General features: G+C 49.2%; 1 protein-coding gene across 2 annotated transcripts in view; it reads left to right on the forward strand.

Moving 5' to 3' along the window:
• The first annotated feature begins 224 nt into the window (after positions 1-224).
• The window catches only part of MLPH (melanophilin), a 29,032-nt gene continuing 11,211 nt past the window's right edge, over positions 225-18,045 (forward strand). Inside the window, exons 1-9 of one of the 2 annotated variants that reach the window (XM_055813018.1) lie at positions 225-685; positions 4,722-4,943; positions 5,155-5,291; positions 6,671-6,709; positions 7,819-7,913; positions 8,959-9,087; positions 10,528-10,723; positions 11,963-12,123; positions 16,701-16,784. In XM_055813018.1, coding sequence (XP_055668993.1) covers positions 576-685; positions 4,722-4,943; positions 5,155-5,291; positions 6,671-6,709; positions 7,819-7,913; positions 8,959-9,087; positions 10,528-10,723; positions 11,963-12,123; positions 16,701-16,784 — 1,173 coding nt within the window. In that variant the 5' untranslated portion in view covers positions 225-575. The remainder of the gene's footprint in view (positions 686-4,721; positions 4,944-5,154; positions 5,292-6,670; positions 6,710-7,818; positions 7,914-8,958; positions 9,088-10,527; positions 10,724-11,962; positions 12,124-16,700; positions 16,785-18,045) is intronic. The other variant, XM_055813017.1, reaches the window with a different exon arrangement.

An 18,045-nucleotide genomic window follows, 5' to 3' on the forward strand; every position in this document is an offset into this window, starting at 1 on the left:
GACACAGAGGAGAGTGGGGGAGCGAGCAGCAGGGGAGCAGGGGGTCACGGTGGGTCGGGACCCACCGCGATGGAGCCGGTTGCCCTGGGTGTGCAGGCACAGCTCCGCCCGGGGATGCTCAGCCCCCTCCCAAACCCGTGGCCTGCCTTCCCCGGGGAGACGCTCGAAGGTTTCATTTGATCCACACACCCTGCATAAAGCAGGCAGCTCCGCCGAGGGTAAAGATCTCCTTTAAGCCCAGCCGGGTGGAGGAGGTCTGGAGCTGCCTGCAGCCCTGGGCAGGACCCCGGGGGAAGGCAGGGCTGCCCGCCCGCATGGCGGGGTGTCCCGGCAGCCGATAGGCACGGCGCCAGCCCTGCTCGCCGGCCGCCTCGGCGGGCAAGCTCGCCCGGCAGACCGGCTGCGGTGCTGCCAGGAGCCGGCTGGCCTGCCCGCAGCTCTGCCTCTGCCCGGTTACATGGGCAGCACGGAGGTGGGGCTGAGCTCTTCCCCCTCCGTCAGCATCCCAGGGTACGGGAGAGCGAGCGTGCGGGGTGGCGAGTAACGGGATCGGCTCCAGCCCTCGCCAGGACAAGATGGGGAGGAAGCTGGACCTCTCCAAGCTAACCGATGAAGAGGCCAAGCATGTTTGGGAAGTCGTTCAACGGGACTTTGATCTGCGGAAAAAAGAGGAGGAACGGCTGGAGTGAGTATCTACTCTCCGCTCCGTGGGGCTGGGAGCAAGCGAGCCACAGCTGCAGGTCCCCGTACGCCCTGCTGCGTATGGGTTTGAGCAATAAAGCAACGCATTGAGTCTGTGGGCGAGGAGGAACAGCCGGGATCTGGCTGTGAAAATCAAATGCAGTAGTTAATAGATTACGTTATCGGTGGCAAGGTGACGTGTCCGGGCTGCAAAGGTGCAAACCGGCACTGTGCCATCAGCGGTGATGCGGATCAGTGTCACTAGGGAGGTTTATGAGGACAAATACCTGGCCCCCACTCAGGAAATGCCTTTGCGGGGCTTGACGCTGGCGTGGCTCTCACAGGGAGACCTTGCCTGGGAGCAAAGGATGGAATTTGGCTGCCTTGTCTTTGTTTCATGTGATAGTTCTTGTGCGTTTAGGACAGGAGAGGTATTCAGTGAGTCCTAGGAGACTACAGACTCCTGAAGGATCCTGGAAAAACAACTGAGAGGAGTAGTAAACTTACTGTAGTAGCCTTACATATGCTTTACCAGGGGGTTGTGCTGTGCTGGGAAAGTTTTAGGGGGCCACAGATTGGGAAAAGATTGAAAATCACTGGAGCAGCAAATGACTGTGTCTTCTAGGTTCGTATAAACAGGTCATTTGACAAAAGTGCAGTTTAAAAAATGTTTGGTCAGATAAGATTAAGTTCTGAGCATGATAAATTGTGGGGAGTTAGGCTTTGGTTGCTAACTATGTCAGGTGCTGAGCTAAGTATTTTCTTAACTTTATTTCAAAAAGCTGCAGTGTCCCTGTTCAGGGTCTGGCCAAGTTCTCAGTATTATCCCAGTGGGATGGCCTGTGCACCCAGGCTGAGTCTGGGCTGTGCTGCACTCCCACCGAGCCCTCGTACCCTCGTAGTTCTGAATTTTGGAGCCAGGGCTGGTGCTGATGGCATGGCAAAGCCTGGGGACCAGGAGCTCATTGGTTCTGCTATCAGATCCAAAGAGAAGGGTGAGGGGTGAGAGTCATCCTTCTTCATGTGGGATTATCTGCATCTGAGCTGTTGAAGCATCCCCCAAAAGCTTGCCATTGTGGATTTCCACAGAAGGCTGTGTGGGAGCATCTCCATTTACACCACCAGCCATGAGAAGCTCTCAGTCATATATTTTTTTAAACCTCCTGATTGCTTTTTTTGCCTAAGAAAACCCAGCCTGTGTAGGAGGCAGAGATAATTCAGTATCATCATCTACTGCCTTCCTCTGCTGGTAGCTCTGAAGTACAGGACAGAGATCAGACAAGGGTGTTTAAAACATTATCACGCTGGAAAGGGTGAATGTCTGCCTTGTGATGGATCTGAGCTCTGCCTGGAGGAAGGAGGTGGGGATCCACATTGCTGTGCCCTGCAGAAAAGAAGTGGGCGAGGTGAATTCCTTACCTACAAGACCTTGGCGCCAGACTGGCTTATCTGGGTCCGCTCTGATGCCCAGGAGGCTCCCAGATCAAGTGCCATGGTATGGGAGGTGTAAGACAGGGGGAAGGTCTTAGGTTGCTTGGACCCTGCTGCTGTCTCTTCTCCTAAGTAGCATTCCCTCTGTCCCAGCAGCCGTGGGGTTTCTATTTTTTCCCCCATTTTATCATTGATTCCTGCCCCACAGAGGGCTGGCATTTAACCAGAAACACCTGGCACTGCCCAGGTCTCTGGGGTAGAGCAAGTTACCCAGTCCAAGGCTTGGTTGCCTCTCTCCACAGGCTCAGCTAGGGCCATACATCAGATATTTCTGCAATACCTGGCACAGACCAGACCACCGATCTGGGAAAGTCTGCCACACTCCTGCATGCTGGACACGGAGTTATGTGAGCATTTTCTGCCTGTAACAAGCTGGGACTTGATGTGATGTTACGGGAGACCCTGCAGCCATTCACCCTGCTCCTTGTGCTCTGACCATCCCCATTTGTTTTGCTATTCATTTGCTTTCCTATTCACTGGGCTTGTCTCAACCTGCAGGCCTTGAAGAAATGTTCCCCTCCAGCTTGGTCTTTTTCTTCCTTTTCTGCTGCTTCTCTGCATTTTCTTTTTGGCAGAAGCTATTCACCGACAACGGACAAAGGCTTTAGCTGGCCAGAAACTGCACAACCATGCAAGGGTAATGCTTTGCCCAAGAAATTAAATAATGGCCACTTTGTGGGGGCTCTCCCTGCTTCACTCCATAAACATCCCTGCCAGCAACCTTGTTTGGGGGGGATGGTTCCCTGCATCTCTCCTGGAGCTCAGCTGGACCAACCCTGCTGCAGTTTGGCATCCCACCGCTGCTCATTTATTCTGCAATGAGCAGGGCAGGGAAAGGGCTGGCCTGTGCTCCTGCCAGCAAGAGGAGACGAGAGGCATGCGGTTCCTGCGGGTTTTAAACTGGTTTGGCCGAGATTCGTCCTTCCTTTGGCAGGTCTTGTGGGTGAGGGAAGGGAGGTGAAGGGATCCGACCGGTCTCTGAGAACCAGAAAAAGCAGTCCAGTGAAAGATTGGATCCTGCTGGAAACAGCTTTAGCATGGGAGTAGAAAAGGAGCAACCCAAGGGTTTTCAGCTTGGGTTTTTTGTTGGGTTTTTTTTTTTTTTAGTAGCCATGTATAGATTTACTGCTGCATATTTGCACTAGGTCATTCAAAACAGCTCTAGGATGGTGAACAGCTGAATATAAAAGCTAGGTCCCCGGTCCAGTCTTCATGCTGATTTTCACATGTCCCAGATCCTTAGTTAATGCCAGTCAGTAACACTCCTGTGTAACAGCGAACACAGGTGTGCTGGCAGCGAGCTGGTGAGAAAAGTCACCCCCGGAAAAAAAACATGAGAGCTTATCCCTAATGTACAAACTGATTTGGTTAAACAGAGATCAGCTTGATTTACGTTCATGTCATTCCCATGGACACCCCGGCACCACACTGCCACGCCAATAAGGCTCCTGCTGCGGCCACCCTGGCATCAGCCCATCTCCCTGGCAGCTGGGGGGCACTGGGAGCATCACCAGAAGCCTTGTGGTCCACGCTGTGCTTCTGAATCAGCCTCCAGACCCAACTGCTTGAGGTTTTTGGCCCAGGCTGGCTTCTGCTCTGAAAAATGCAGCTTCCTTACCCTGCCTAGATAGAAAACAGCCTTCTAGGACCTTCCCTACAAGTCAAACATTGCTTCTCAGCCATAGCCCCAAAGGCAAACATACCTGGGGTGGTGCGTGGTGCTAGGAGCAAACAGAAAGCCTTTGGGTAACGCACTGGGCCCCCACCAGCTCAGCAGGCATCGTAGCTGGCCCTGGCTGTCGCTGGGGTTCAGCCTTACATGGGCACCTTCTTGCACGGGGACCTGCTCTAGCAGCCAGGACTGGATAGCGAAGGAAGCCTGTAGTGACTGACTCCCAGGAGAAGGTGGTCTTGGAAAGCGTTCATGTTGGTCAGGCTTTCATGGGACAGTCACGGGCATCTCCTCCTGCTGGTGTCCTCTGAAGAGTCAGAACCTCATTGCACATCACTTCTGCCCTAAATAAAAGGCTCTGCTGAGTTTAGCATTGAAAGACTAGATTAAAACCCCTTTTAACCCTTTTTCATCTCAGATTGCTTTTTTTTGGTGATTTTTGGGGTTTTTTTAACTGAGAACTCCAGAAAGCTTTTAATTCCCAGTTGGACTTCAGGCTCAAAGATTGGGTTTGGTTGGGATGCAGACAGGGACTTTGGGAAAACCCGTTCTCCTGAGATTCATGATCAATACCCTGTGAAAAAAACTGGACAGGTTTTGGCACAGCCGGATCTGATCTTTTATTTAACAGTGGCAGATCCTAATGTACAGTAACCTGCCCTGAATCTGGAGCCCAATTCTTTTTTTCAGCTTATTTAACTCGTGATATGTTGTTTATTAGATTTGCCCTACAGCTGTTTCCACAAGCTGCAGGACTTGGGATGTTCCCTGGAAAATCATTCCTGAAATGATTGAGGCGTGACGGGTTTGCCATATGAGAGTTCACAGTGAAATGATAACAAAAACAAGTTCCTGTGTTTTGGGATGTTTTCTGCAGGGAGCTGAAATGTAAGATCAATCAGGAGAGCAGCAAGAGAGAGTTCCTGACAAATCAGTCCCACCTCAATGAAACCCACTGCGTCCACTGCCTCCAGCCCTTCAAGTTCCTGCTGAACAGCAAGCGGCAGTGCCTGGACTGCAGCTTCTACATCTGCAAGAACTGCAGCCGCTACAACAAGAAGGAGCAAGGCTGGGTCTGCGATCCCTGCCGCCTCTCCAGGTACTGCTCCTGCCATGGAGGGCAAGGGGCAAGGCCAGCCTCGGGGCTGAGGCTCAAGAAGAGTCACCCGAACTCAGCTTACCTTTACTTTACTTTACCTCTTTAGAAAAGAGGCTGTGTTTTTGTTAAGAGAAGGTTTCTGGGTGAGGGTCTGGTCACCATGAGCGTGGCTAGACTGGCTCACCTGTGTGTGCATCCTCTCTTTGGGCAGGATTGTGAAGATCGGTTCCCTGGAGTGGTACTACGAGCACGTGCGATCCCGTTTCAAGAGGTTTGGAAGTGCCAAGGTGCTGCAGTCCCTGTACGGCAGGCTGCAGCCAGGGCAGGGGGTGAACTCCACATTTCTAGGTGAGGAGGAACACCAGGGTTTCTCCTGCCCTGCTGCACACGGGGCATCCATGTGGCACGGTGTTGGGATGCACCACAGGAGGAACATCAGCATTGATGCTGCTCTGAGTGCCATGTGGTTTCGAGACCGTTCAAAACATCTTTGGGAGGGAGTGGAGGCTGAGAGTCGTGTGTTCATACTGACAGCAGCAGAGCAGATGTTCTCGGTGGATTTTTTTGTCGTCTGCAAAGGTTCAAGTTTTGACTTGACAGACTTGAGAATATCTTGCACTTCATGTCCTGCGCTTTGTAACTTATATCTCTTTTTTTTTTTCTTTCTTTTAGTGCTTTTCATCACAGGGGAGATCTTGTGAAATTAACCCAAATTTAACCTGCAGGTCCAAAATATCCAGCTGGCTGGATAAAGCCAGTGCTGTTTTTTCCCCCATGATTTTCACAGCCAATCTGATGATGCTCTGGCACTGACAAAACTGTACCAAAATTAGCAAGTTACCTGTCACCATAGCTGTTTTCTTCAGAGCCTTATGGATCTTCAGTATTTCTGATATTGGTCCAACAGTGCATAAACATATGCTGAAAGCTGTTGTTGGTACTGGGTAGCTTCTAGCTGCCATTCATTCAGGTCCTGCACTGCTTTGCCTACTGCCTTTGAAAACCAACATGGTTTTTATTTCCATCTTGAGGAAACACAGAAAAATTTACACAAATACTATAGACATGTGCTGATTCAACTGGTCCAATCACTCTTTTATCTAGACCGCTCATGGCGGAAATATCAGAAAGTGGAGGGTAGCAGCATCGAATATAAAATTAATGGACTGAGAGGCAATTTATGCAGCATTCAGTCTGGAAATGCAGCAGACCCCACAGAAAGGACAATCCAAGAGAAAACCAAGCCAAGCATGAGGATAACTGTGCTTTAGGCTTCTTTAAACTGAGATTCTGATGGCTTTTTAAAAAAGAAATTATTTTGTTGTTATTACTTCATTAACACTAGCGAATTGGCTTGACCTTTGAGCAAGCAAGAATCTCCTCCTGGATTGTATCCCTGGTTGCGGGAGGTACAGCAGAATGACGTGAAACCATTGCATTTTGTGCAGCCATCTGCTGTTGGCTCTGCCTTCCCCTGCTGCTGCACTCCCATGCATGTTGCATCAGGACTGTGGAAGTGGTGGCAATAAGCTCTTTGACTTTTAAAAGTCAAGTCCTGCCTCCAAGTTCCTGTTTTGTTCTCCCTAAAGAGCTTTTTTGATGATAGTGCTTTGTGATGTCTAGAGAATGAGAACTCCAGTTAACCATAGCTCTGAGGCTTGTTCTCTGCAAGGTACCTGGAGAAAATGTGCTTATTCATTTTTCCCACCGTTTTTCTTTTCATTTAGGTCTTCATGACAGAGTTTACAGCCTGCCAGACATTAACAGTAAGTAAAAAAAGAGAACTGCAGCATGTGCCTCGCAGTTCAGGAGAGGTTTCCAACGTCTTTTTCTCTTCACACCCTCTGGCTATGGGCACTCCAGCGCAGTTTGGTGTTGCTGGGCCAGGGAGGACATCTCTCCGCTGCGGTGGAGGTGGACTGTAATGCTCACCTCTTGCACTGCAGTACACCTGGGGTCTCCAAGGGCGGACTCAGATACAACAGGGCTTTTAGTTACATGCCAAACTTGAAGCTTCCCAATACTAATCATCTCAATGCACCTAAGTTGTATGCTCGTAAAGCTGGCCGTGTTCTTAAGGAAGCCACTGAATTTAGGACTTGGGTTGTGTTCCTTAGGAGCCCTTGCAGGAAAGATTTGCTGCACCTTGGCATTTGATATAGGAAAGAGCATTTTGCCTACCTCGACTTTGGACTTGATCAGGCATTTGTGCTGTTCCCAACGTACTGCTGGGCTTGGCAGTGATCTGGCTACAGAGATGGGGACCCAGAAAGGGACAGGTCACTAACAGATAGTGGAGCTGGCTGACGGGAACCAGCAGAAGCAGAGCTGTGCTGGGCTGAGCCATAGTGCCTTCAAACACTGGAGTCACACCGGTGAACTTCAGGGTGCTCTCTGTGGTGCAGATGCCCTTCATTTTCCTGCAGTGGTCACTTCCACATCTGTGATGGTGCACAGCTGGAAGGGGAAGCTATGAGAGGCCAGCCAAGCTTTTGCAAGATCAAGTGCTAAGACTGGGTATCTGCAGTGCTGCCTGGGAACTGCACCCCAAAAAGCCTCTACCCTACAGACTTTAGACAGTGGTCACTGCATGCCAGCTGCAGCGCTGGGGCTACCTTAAAATGTTCCTGTCCTTTTCCCATCCTTTGTCCTCTTCCCTTTACTTGTGCAACCTACTGGCCATGGTGTAGTATGTAAAAAATTAAAAAAAAAAAGAAATGTTGGAAGTTATTTCTAATATGGACCTTTTCATCCCATAGAAGAAGCTTGGGCTCACCTACGTGCATTGGTGAGACCACCACAGTGGGGACTCACCTCCTGCAGGAACGGGGTGCAGGAGCTGCCCATACACAGTGTGCCATTGTCTCCCCTCCAGGTGAATGCCAGTTCCTCACCAGCGGTGACATTGGGGACGACAGTGATGACGAAGACAATGTCCTTCGTGGAGCTGAAGCAGAGTGCTACAGCAGAGTAAGCGTTTTGTTCTGGGGCCTCTTCTGCTTCTGTGCCCTCAGCTGCTGATGACCTGCCTTGGGCGGCGGCGGTGGTGGTGTTCTATGCTGCGTTCCAAACTGGGCCTTTCTTTTTGTTCTCCTCTCAGATATGCCCCTCTCCCAGTTTGTGTAGAAACAACCAAGTCAGTAAAATCACAAATACTCGGTCCTCTGGACAAAAGACCCACTCCTGACATTAAGGGTGTCCCCAGTTAGTATAAAAGTTCCAGCTCCTACCCATAGAACGAGAACACACCTGTTTTTTTCACTAGAATAAGAGATACCTGGTAGAGTAGCAAAGCACAGCTGGGTTCATGAGTATATCACATTATCTCCTGAGTTTTCCTGGGACTATATGAGCAGTGTAAGAAGGGCGATGTGAAGTGTATTTGTCCCTGTAGCATGTGTGAAATCTGCTGGTGTGTTTGAAATGCTGGTACAGTTACATACGTGCTGTTACGTACACACCATCTGAACCTGTGGCTACGGGTATGTGCTGCATTTCACGTACTTGATACTTCATTTTGATCTGCTTCTGAAGCCTTGGAGGTTTGCCCAAGCTGTTCCTGACCCAAGGAAACCGATGACCTCCCAAATATCTGGAGATCTGCCCACAGCTTCCTTTCTCTGAAGAAAACAGGGAGATGCTTCAGGACTTGAAAGCATCTCCTGGATCTCTCTCTGAGCTGTAACCTGGCTCAGATTTCCCATAGTGACTTTATAAACCAGGAGAGAGCTTCTCGCTGTCTGCTCATGGCCACAGTCGTGAGCCAGAGTGTGGGAATCAGGAACCCACTTTTCTTTCGGTGCAGCATAAGCACACACTGCCTTCTATATATTTCACCTGGCTCCCTGCAAGCAGGGCAATGTCTGACCCAAATGTTCTCTGCAAAAAGCAGGAGCCTTGTTTTGGGCTGTGCAAACTCAGGCAAACTAAGGAGACAAGGGCCCTTCCTCCCCTTTTCTTCAAGGTCAACTGGGTTTTATGCTGAATTTTCCTTTCTTGCACTTCCTATGCTAAGATGTGCAAGACAAAGCGCCTGCTGTCTGTCCATCCCTTTGATTTTGAACTGGACTCGGAGTACTCTGCTCAGTCTCGCCGCCAGTCTGTGCAGCTCTCTCCAGCAGCCAGCAGCCCGGATGCTTTCCAGGTACTGGGGGGGGGTCCTTTCCTCTCTTCTGCCTCCTTGCTACCTCTGCTATCTCTTCCTTCAGCTATGAAAACCCTTCAGCTGGTGTTGAGAGGCAATGGTGCCAATCCCTCCTCCCCACAGCCCCGCTTGCTATCTCTCCTTCCATTTGAAGTTCTTTGCCTTAGGCTGAGTCAGTAGGACATGTGACTGAAGCAAGGATGAGTGGTAAGATGAGATAGCAGGAGATTCTCTGGCCTTCTCCCTGCAGATTTCTTTGCTCTCTGCAGACAACAGATTTTTCATGTTGTCCCAAGACTATGGGGCACCCTAGTTTCCAGTGAGCTTGTGAGGTTCAGTACTCAAGGGATAAAATGAAACTAGACTCTTCTCCCATCATGCCATCCAGTCTGGGGATGGTTTTGCCATGTGCTGGTGGCAGGGACGTAGCTGGCCAGCAGCTTCGTGGGGCACACAACCTTTGTAAGGTTGAGAAGATGAATCCCACAGAGCCAGTGTGATTGCAGCAATGGCACCTGCATGGTGAGGGCCCCCAAAAGTTAGAAGGGAGAACACAGGGACATCAAAAACTGCATGAACACTGGTTATTTCTATATAGGAGACTGTATGTGTCTTAGTGTCAGGAGGTCCTGAGCAGAAGTGGGACCCACAGACAGCTACAGCACAAGCAACAGCAGTGAGCTGCACCCCGTGATCCCACCAAGGGCTGGGGCTCAGTCATCGCCACCTTCCAGCTCCGGGGAGGAACACAAACCAGGCTGCCCTGGATGTGGCAAAAGGTCTTCCAGCCTGATATGCTTCAAATCAAACTTTTTTTGGGCTGCTCCTCTTTGCCTTTCCTGTTGAAATTTCACTTTTAAAACATCAAACAGCTCCTTCTTCCTTCTAATGATACTGTGACACTTTCCTCCTGGGTGGGAGCGGGATGTGGTAAGGTGTGCAACAAAGGCTTTAAAAAAAAAATCTGCTGAAGGCCACGCAAATTGCTAAGAAGCTGGGGCAAACAAGTAGATTTGTTCTTCCTTCATATAAGCCCGTCTTTATGCAACAGAATTCAACGTGAGTCTAGGGAGGGCTGGCCTCTGTCCCGATCATTTGAATCAGATTTATCGGTTGCAGATTTTCGGAGGGGCAGAAGGTGGCTGGTGGTTGACTAAGTGGGAGGGCACAGCCTCTTAAAAGCCCGGAGCTTTTTGCAGCCTAGAACTCTTAGCCTAGCTCGTGACAAAATTAACAGTGCCCCCTGGCAGTGACGAGAAGAACATTGCTCAAGGTTTGCCAGCAAGGTAAAGTCTTCAAAGTGTGTATTATTAGGAACTAGCGTCATAAAAGGTCACTCGATGCGTATATTGGAGGATCAGGCTAGGAGCTGTTAGCGAAGGTCAGGAGAGGCAAGGAGTCCTCACGGGCAGCTGCTCAGCAGCAATCCTCCTTTCTCAGTCCTTCCCAGATTTCCCCAGCTCAGCTGAAGATGCCTCCCAGAAGGAGTCCAGGATCGCGGATGCAGATCTGGTCTTCCACCACGTCTTGCAGGAGCAGGGACGGGGCGTGAGCCCGCCGGAGCAGCACTTCAGCACAGAGGTTCGGCTCACCGTCAATTCACGGAGAAGGAGCCTGGACAGAAACACAAAACCTGGTAGGTGCCTCTGGCCAGGCTCTCTTCTATCCTTTCGAGGACAAGTGGCTGCAAGTGTTGGACCAAAATGAAAATGTCTCTGAATTTTCTGAACAACCTTAAAACCGCTAAAAGGCCTGAGGGTCAAGACAAAATATCCATCTGCAGAAGTGATTTTTCTCATGAAAGAATCGGCTGAAGTTATCTAGTTGTAATGGGCAGGTCCTGCTCCCCACAAACGCGTTTCTCAAAGCCAGAGGGGTGGTTCTTAAGGTGCCCGTCCCTTTCATACCTAAAAGTCCTGTCCAGGGTAGAAACCAGATACAATGAAATGGATGCTGCTAGAAACAGGAGGACGTGTTTCCTCCTGCAGGCAGCGGTACGTGAGTTCAACTCCTTGCCAAAGGGTGTTGTGGGTGCACAAAGTTTACTTTCAAGGGGACTTGGAGTAAGACTGAACAAGAACGGGAGGCAAGCACTGGGGGTTGCTAAGTAGCATCCTTGTAGCTGGGCAGGACACACTGGCAGGCTACAGGATCCCTGGTTTCTATAAAGCCCCTCACAAATGATGGTGCAGAATTTGCCTTTTCCTACAACTGCTTTTCCTGCTGGGATAGCAGAGCCAGGAGGGCTGGAAACTGGTTTGTGTACATGCAGCTGTAGGATATAACCTTCTGGGTGTCCAGCTGCTTGGTTGTATTTTCAGGGCACCAGGAAACACTGGGTAAACCTTACTGCACATTGTTTAATTTCCCACTCTGAGCCCTGCTGGGGTGACACTCTGGCTTGGTAGTTCCATTTTGTCTCATTGGTTTTGTCTCATTTGAAATTCTCCTTTAAAAGGGAGACTTTCCACTCTTCAGTGGTCCATCCTGGTAGCTCTCTAGCCTGATCTAAACAACTTCCATCACCTGGACAATGCAGGAAGGGCAGCGTCCAAACCTGGGCTCTGACAAAATTGGGAAGGCAGTAGCAGTTTTCAGTGAGGGTCCTGGCTGCTTGGGGCAGGACAGCGCCAGGGTGGGACCGTGCTGGGCCTGGTGCTGTGTGGCCACAGCGGGTGGAGCTGCAGCCTGGTCCAGCGTAGCCATCCTTAACCTTGGTCTCTCTTGCAGAAGCATCTTCAGCCAAAGGATAGAAAGTGTGATCTGGAGAAGTGTCTTATTATTTGCTTGTCTTAAGGCTGGGGCCAATGTCCAGCAAGGACCTCAGGGGTGTGAATCTCTTGTACCTTTGTGCTGAAACCTTCTCTCTCCAAAGGCAGCCCCTGGAACGAGCAGCCCCAGTCCCGGTACTCTGCAGATATGGACACCTCTGATGAGGATGTGAAGGGAGCCCAGTTCCCTGCCTACCCACCCCATCACATGAAACGCCGGAACAGAGCCTCCTCCCAGGAGAACATCAGTCACTCTGGGAATCAGGTACCAAACAGCTGTTGAAACTCTTGTGAGATCAATTCTGTGGCCAAGCCTCTCTTGCTATAAATGGCAGTTGTTATCTGTGAGGTACAGGATGGTTCAGAGAAGAGAAGCAGTGATGGCAAACTAGGGTGCGACCACGATAGTCTCCTGGCCTGGATGGATGTGGAGCACAAGCAGAAAAGGTGGTGTGCCCTAGGTATCCACACAAGCACTGCCCCTTCTGTGCACTGGCGGTTTGGTGCCTGTGCTCCCCATGTGCAGGTCCAAGAGGGAGCAGAGTGGGTCCCAGATCTCTGCAGACTTGAGATCCCTCATCCTCTTCAGCTCAGGAACTGAAGAAACTGGGGGTGTAGCCACTTTGCATTGCCAGAGCAATACAGTGGGCCTGTGGGATGACCTAAAACCTGGCTCACCTAGGTGCCACCACCAAGATGAATGCCCAGGCCATGTCCTGTGCACTGTGTTGTGAGGAACCTGCCAAGGTGCTCATGAAATGGGAACAGGACATGAGACCTGAGAAGGTGCATTTAGGGCTCCTTCATTCATCAAGATGAGGGAGAGTAGATATTTCTCTGCCCTTTTAGGATGATGCAGAAATACACTGGAGCTCTGTGCTTCCTCTCCCAGGTTCTCCTTCCAGCCCTTCTACTTTTGCAGTCATGGAAAAGAGAAAATCAGGCACTGGTTGGTGCTGCGCTCCACCCATGCTGCTGCCACAATAACCAACCTGCCTTCTTTGCTGTTAATTTTCCAGCTTGTCCTTATCGATCTGTGAAATACCTTGGTTTTCTGTGTCCCCAAAAAGGCTTTTTTCAATTGAATGTGCTGGTGCTTTATGATTAGGCAGAGGCTTGGAGAGAGATGTTTAATAAGCATCAAGATCCTTTTCTTCCTTTGCAGCATGTAGTGTTCCTGCCCCAGTAGGACTGGGTCAGGACAACCTGTCACATATCACTCCTGAATGATGATAATAGGGGGAGCACTCTGGAGAAAGGTGTCAGAAAGGCTGCAAGCTTGTGTTTTAATTGTCAAGGAAGAACTTGCCGTTCCTGATGCCACTTTTGTGAAGGGTGGGTGGTGAGAATGGTAAAGCATTCCTCAGACCTCTTGAGCAGCAAAACGCAGGGTGATGTTTGGCTACAGATACACAGGGAGAGGCAGCTGCCAGCCTCTGCTCACAGCTTGTAATTTTACATGTCCTGAACCCCATCCAATACCCTTGGGTTTGGGTAATCAGTGCAGGGATCTATAACCACGACCATCCCTCAGCACCACGCTTCATGTGTCTGTGTAGGGAAACTTTTCCTATGCCTTTTCCTTCTCTTGGCACATATTTTAATTAGTAAATGCCATTCCTTTTTGAGTTGGCAGTAAATGGAAGAACCCTGGACTGGGTGTTCTTAATGAGGCCACGGTACATTAGGCATGAAATGTGCACCATGCTTTGCAGTCGGGAAATGGGGCCAAATTCCTACCAACCCTTCAGATGACTTCCTCCATCAGCTGGGCAAGCTCTCGCTTCAGGGCGGTCCAGCAAGCTTTGTGGTTTGCTGCATCACACCAGTGCCAAGGCTGCTGTGGAGCCTTGTAAATCTCTAATGGTTACGAGACATCTTCTTACTCACAATTTAACCCCATTTGCTCTTATGCCAACATTGTTCATTAGCTTAAATGGCTCTTTATCCTTCCTGCCCTTTGTGCTGCTGATGTGTTTACAGCTAGCAACCGTCTTCCCACCAAGCCTTCTCCTCACCCAGCAGGAAGAGACCCAGCTCTGTGCTGGACCATTAACTTCAGAACGATGCACATGTGCGTTGTAGTCACCGTTGGCCAAGGAGAGGCCAGGTACAAGCCCAAGGAAGAGAGAAGGCAAGAGCATCCAGGTTTCAGTGCTAGTCAGCTCTGTTGTATCGGCAGAGCTGGAAGAGGTTCAGAAGAGGCTGGTGTCCATCCTCTTGTCCTGAGATTGGAGGAGACAGAGGGGCTGAGGCTGGCAGGAAGGCAGAGACAGGCCAGGAGGGATCTGGGACAGTGAGAAGTGGACTGCATTCTCCTGAGCAGTGAAGCGACAGCTCTTGAGTTGCTTGCTTACAGGCACTTCCAAGGTATGTCATGTAGCCATCATCAGGGCTTCTGGGGTATCCCAGTCCCTGATGAGACATCCCAGAGAGCAGCGAGCTTGGCTGAGTACAACTGGTCACCCTGGCACTGCACTTCTCAGAGGCTGTGCCTTCTGGTGATTCAGGATGTTGGCCTGTGAGGTGTAGGGTCCAGAAGCATGTTTGCTAATTCCCATTAACCCTGTATGGAATCCCACAGCCTGGCTTCAAAAGCAATGCTTTCCTGGTTAGACACCTTGTTGGAATCTGAAGGTTTCAAGAGGTGGAGAGCTCAGCTCTTTGCCCTGCGTCACTTTGACATCACAGGTGAAAACCCTCTTCCCTAAAGGTGCCTTAGGTGCAGGTTTGTCAAAATATGTTTGATCTGAAAATTGGTTTTGCTTTAGTTCTGGAAGGAATCCACTGTTCAGTCCCAAACACAAGAAACACTAACAAAAACAGCTGCTGTTCCCTAGCCCTGTGACTCCAGGTGTTAAAGCAAAATTTAAAAAGAAAACCCAAAACACGATTAGAAAAAAGCTCTCAAACCTGATGAGACATAAAAAGAAGCCCTGAACCGGTAACTGTGCAGGTCTTTGCCTTTAGGTCTTTAGAAGCCAGGCAGGAGCAGGACCAAGCCATAAGGAATAGTGCCAATTTACCAAGTTTCTCCCCAAAAGATGTTCTGCTGTACCTCAGGGGAGCTCAGTGGTTCTGGATTCCCAAAGCTGTGATGATGTCTGGCTCCTCTTCTTTACATAAAGGTTCTCTTAGAGGTCTTGAGCATTTGAGAGACTGAAGGCAGCACCTCTGCTGAGTAACCTGTCTTCCCTCCCCAGGAGCAAGTGATAGTTTGCCCTAACTGATGTCCTCCTTATGTGCTGTGTTTAAGGTTCTTCACTTTAAATGTTGTAACACAGAGCACTGTTTGCCAGCCTTTGTCAGGCAGAGAGCAGCGCAGGGCGGTCCAGCCCCTCATGCGGATGCACCCTAATGGTGACCACCGTGAATTAAAACCAGCCTTGCTTGGCAAGGAGAGTGAAAGCAAGCTCTTCAGCTCCTATCCTTGTAGCCCATCAACAGCAGACTGTGCATTATGCTCTGACCTCTCCCAGCTTCTGCTTTATGGAGACAGGGAAGTACCAGTGCTCAGTTCGTCACCATCTCTTCCTCTGAAGCTGATGGCCCATCACAGACTTCTCATTGTCACCAGGAGCGATGCAAGACTCAGGCCTTAAACCGTGCTGAGAAACCACTTAGAGATGGATTGGAGAGGGACTGGATTGCTTCCTGTCTATGGGTTTAATGTTGCTTAAAGATACATTCAGTTTGAGATGGTAATTACAGAGCTCTGCTCTCCAGTGTCAGGTTTTTACATTCATCTTCCCTTACAAAGGTGCAATCTGTTGTGAGGAACTAATGAATCAAACACTAGCAAGCACAAAAACTAAGTGAGAGGATGGAAATGTTACAGAAACAAAGCCAAGCCCTCACATATCTCTTTGTTACTGCATTTACTTACTGCATTTGCTGCTTGTTCCCCTTTGAATGGGAGGCAGCCACTCAGAAGAGCAGTGATGTGGGAGGCAGTGTTATAAAATGGGCAATATTTCTCATCATTTGTGTTTTATTTGTTTGGATCAAAGGAGAAAGATTTTTTTTTTAAGAAAACAAAACTTCAATTTCTAAAAGGAAAAAAAAAAAGCTTCCTTTAATGTTTTCAGTGATTTAACCACAAAAGTTTGTCTTGGTTCTTGAGCATAAATTAATTTATCTTTGATTTTCCGATTTTGTCTGTCTTTCTCTTCTCTACTCTTCTCTCCATGCCCCTTTATTCAGCTGGAAGAGTGAGGGAGAAAAAAGGGGCAAGCATCTTGGTAAATCAATGCATGGAGAAGTCAGAGAATTTCCAATTGTGTTGGGGAAAACTTTAAGTTTTTCTATCTGGAATTTTTCAAGGGAAATTCTTACCTTCTTCCTTCTTCCCTTCCAGCACTGTATTGGAAGTGGGGTGATGGGGTAGTAGCTCCCTGAGAAACATGTTACTAGGAAGTGAAAACTGATGTTGACTTGAATTAGAGGCAGCATGCAAATGATGGCAAGATAGATGGCTTTGTGACAGCCTGATGCTATTGTCTGGACAAGGTACGCAGCAGGGCCGGGATGCGGGTTTATGTTCGCTGCATCAAAGCTACCAATGTTTTGTTGGGAATCGCAGTGTGCTGGGTACTCAGCATCACTTTGAGTTTTCCACATTCAAGGAGAGGCTGTGCACCTCCTGGAGCTCGTCGGCATATCCAGGGCAATTTTTAAAAGACATTATTTTTTAACATCTTTTAACTTGGCACACGGTGGCGGTGTCTTGCTGCTTGCTTGCTTCTTCTGTTGGTTGCACTGTTTTCTTACTGTCTTGGCAGTGGTGGCTGGTCTGTTCTCTACTTGTTTTCTCTCTCTCTCTCTCTCTCTCCTTTCCTTTAGATTCATGAGCTCAACAAACGCATGTCTGCAATTGAACGCATGCTGAACCGTTTGGAGGAAAAAATCCTGGTGCGCTCTGACGAGGTAACCGGGCAAAGCCGGGGCACTCTGCAGGGATGGAGCGTGGGCTGTGCTGGTCCCTTCCCTTGCGCTTTGGAGGGGCTACTCTGAAACAGCCAGCACTGCAGGGAGAAAGCCAGGCAGACAAAAAGACTCAGGTTGGTTGAGTTTAATCCTCTGCTTTGGCCTTGGAAACTCTTCCAGGTGGTGGAATGCCTTAGAAAACACTGCATGGCAGAACAGAAACAGAAGTGAATTAAACTCGTGGCTTTTAGGCCCCCATGCAAGCCAGTGCCTTCCTTGGCCCTTCTGCACAAGGAAAATTTGGTTTCAGGTTGATACTCTATGAAATGCTAATTTCAGGAGTAGGGTTAAGTGGGTGTCACTACCTCCGCAGAGCTGTGACAGCTCATTTGAAATCATGGGAAACTCAGTTAGTACATATGAGGAAGTCACCTGGTTATTGTGAATATGAGATCTGAGTCAAGAAGGATTTCTGTCTCTCTTCTGAGCTGCCCTTGTCTTACCATGCCATCAAGCTTGGAACAAAACAGTTAAATTAAGTTAGAGCTGGGCAGGGATCTAGAATCTGTGAATACTTAGGTCGCTTAACATTGATTTCGGGTTTCTAATTTTAAACTATGTACTCTTCTTTTCCTTTGTGTGAACCCATCACCATGAGCTGCTCTGGTGGCTGATGGCTCAGTAGAATGGACAGTGATAATTATGGAGAAGTCCCCTAGGCATAAATGAAACAATGCAATGTCTTCTTTTTTCTAAAATCTGTAATGGGGATGGCCGTGTTTGTAATCATTCAGTGTTTCTGTCAGTAAATCTGACCAAGGGAGCAGGAGATGGGCACATTTGCAGGTTCCTGTGCTTTAGTCCCGTGTCTAGGGCAGATCAGAGTAGAGGCAACGGGTCTAAACTGCTGTGGGACAGGATGAGGTCAACTTCTAAGCAAAGCTTTCTAGCAGAAAGGATAGCCGAGCCTGGGAACAGGCCACCTGGCAGAAAGATTGCCTGCTGCGGATGCCGCACCACTGTTCAAGGTCATTAAGAAGAGCTTAGGCAAAACCCCAAGTATGACACAGATCATTGTCATCCCATCTTAACGCAAGGGACAATGAGTTCAGAAACTTCTGGAGATCCCTTCCAGTGCCTGGGAGCTTAATAGCATTATTGTCCAGGCACCATGAATTGTACATAACAACAGGGTGAGGTGGAAATATGCCATCTATCCTACAGGAAAACTTGCTGTGTGTTTTCTCATTGCAAAGATTAG

Source organism: Falco peregrinus, chromosome 8 (genome assembly GCF_023634155.1).
Source record: "Falco peregrinus isolate bFalPer1 chromosome 8, bFalPer1.pri, whole genome shotgun sequence".
Taxonomy (NCBI): domain Eukaryota; kingdom Metazoa; phylum Chordata; class Aves; order Falconiformes; family Falconidae; genus Falco; species Falco peregrinus.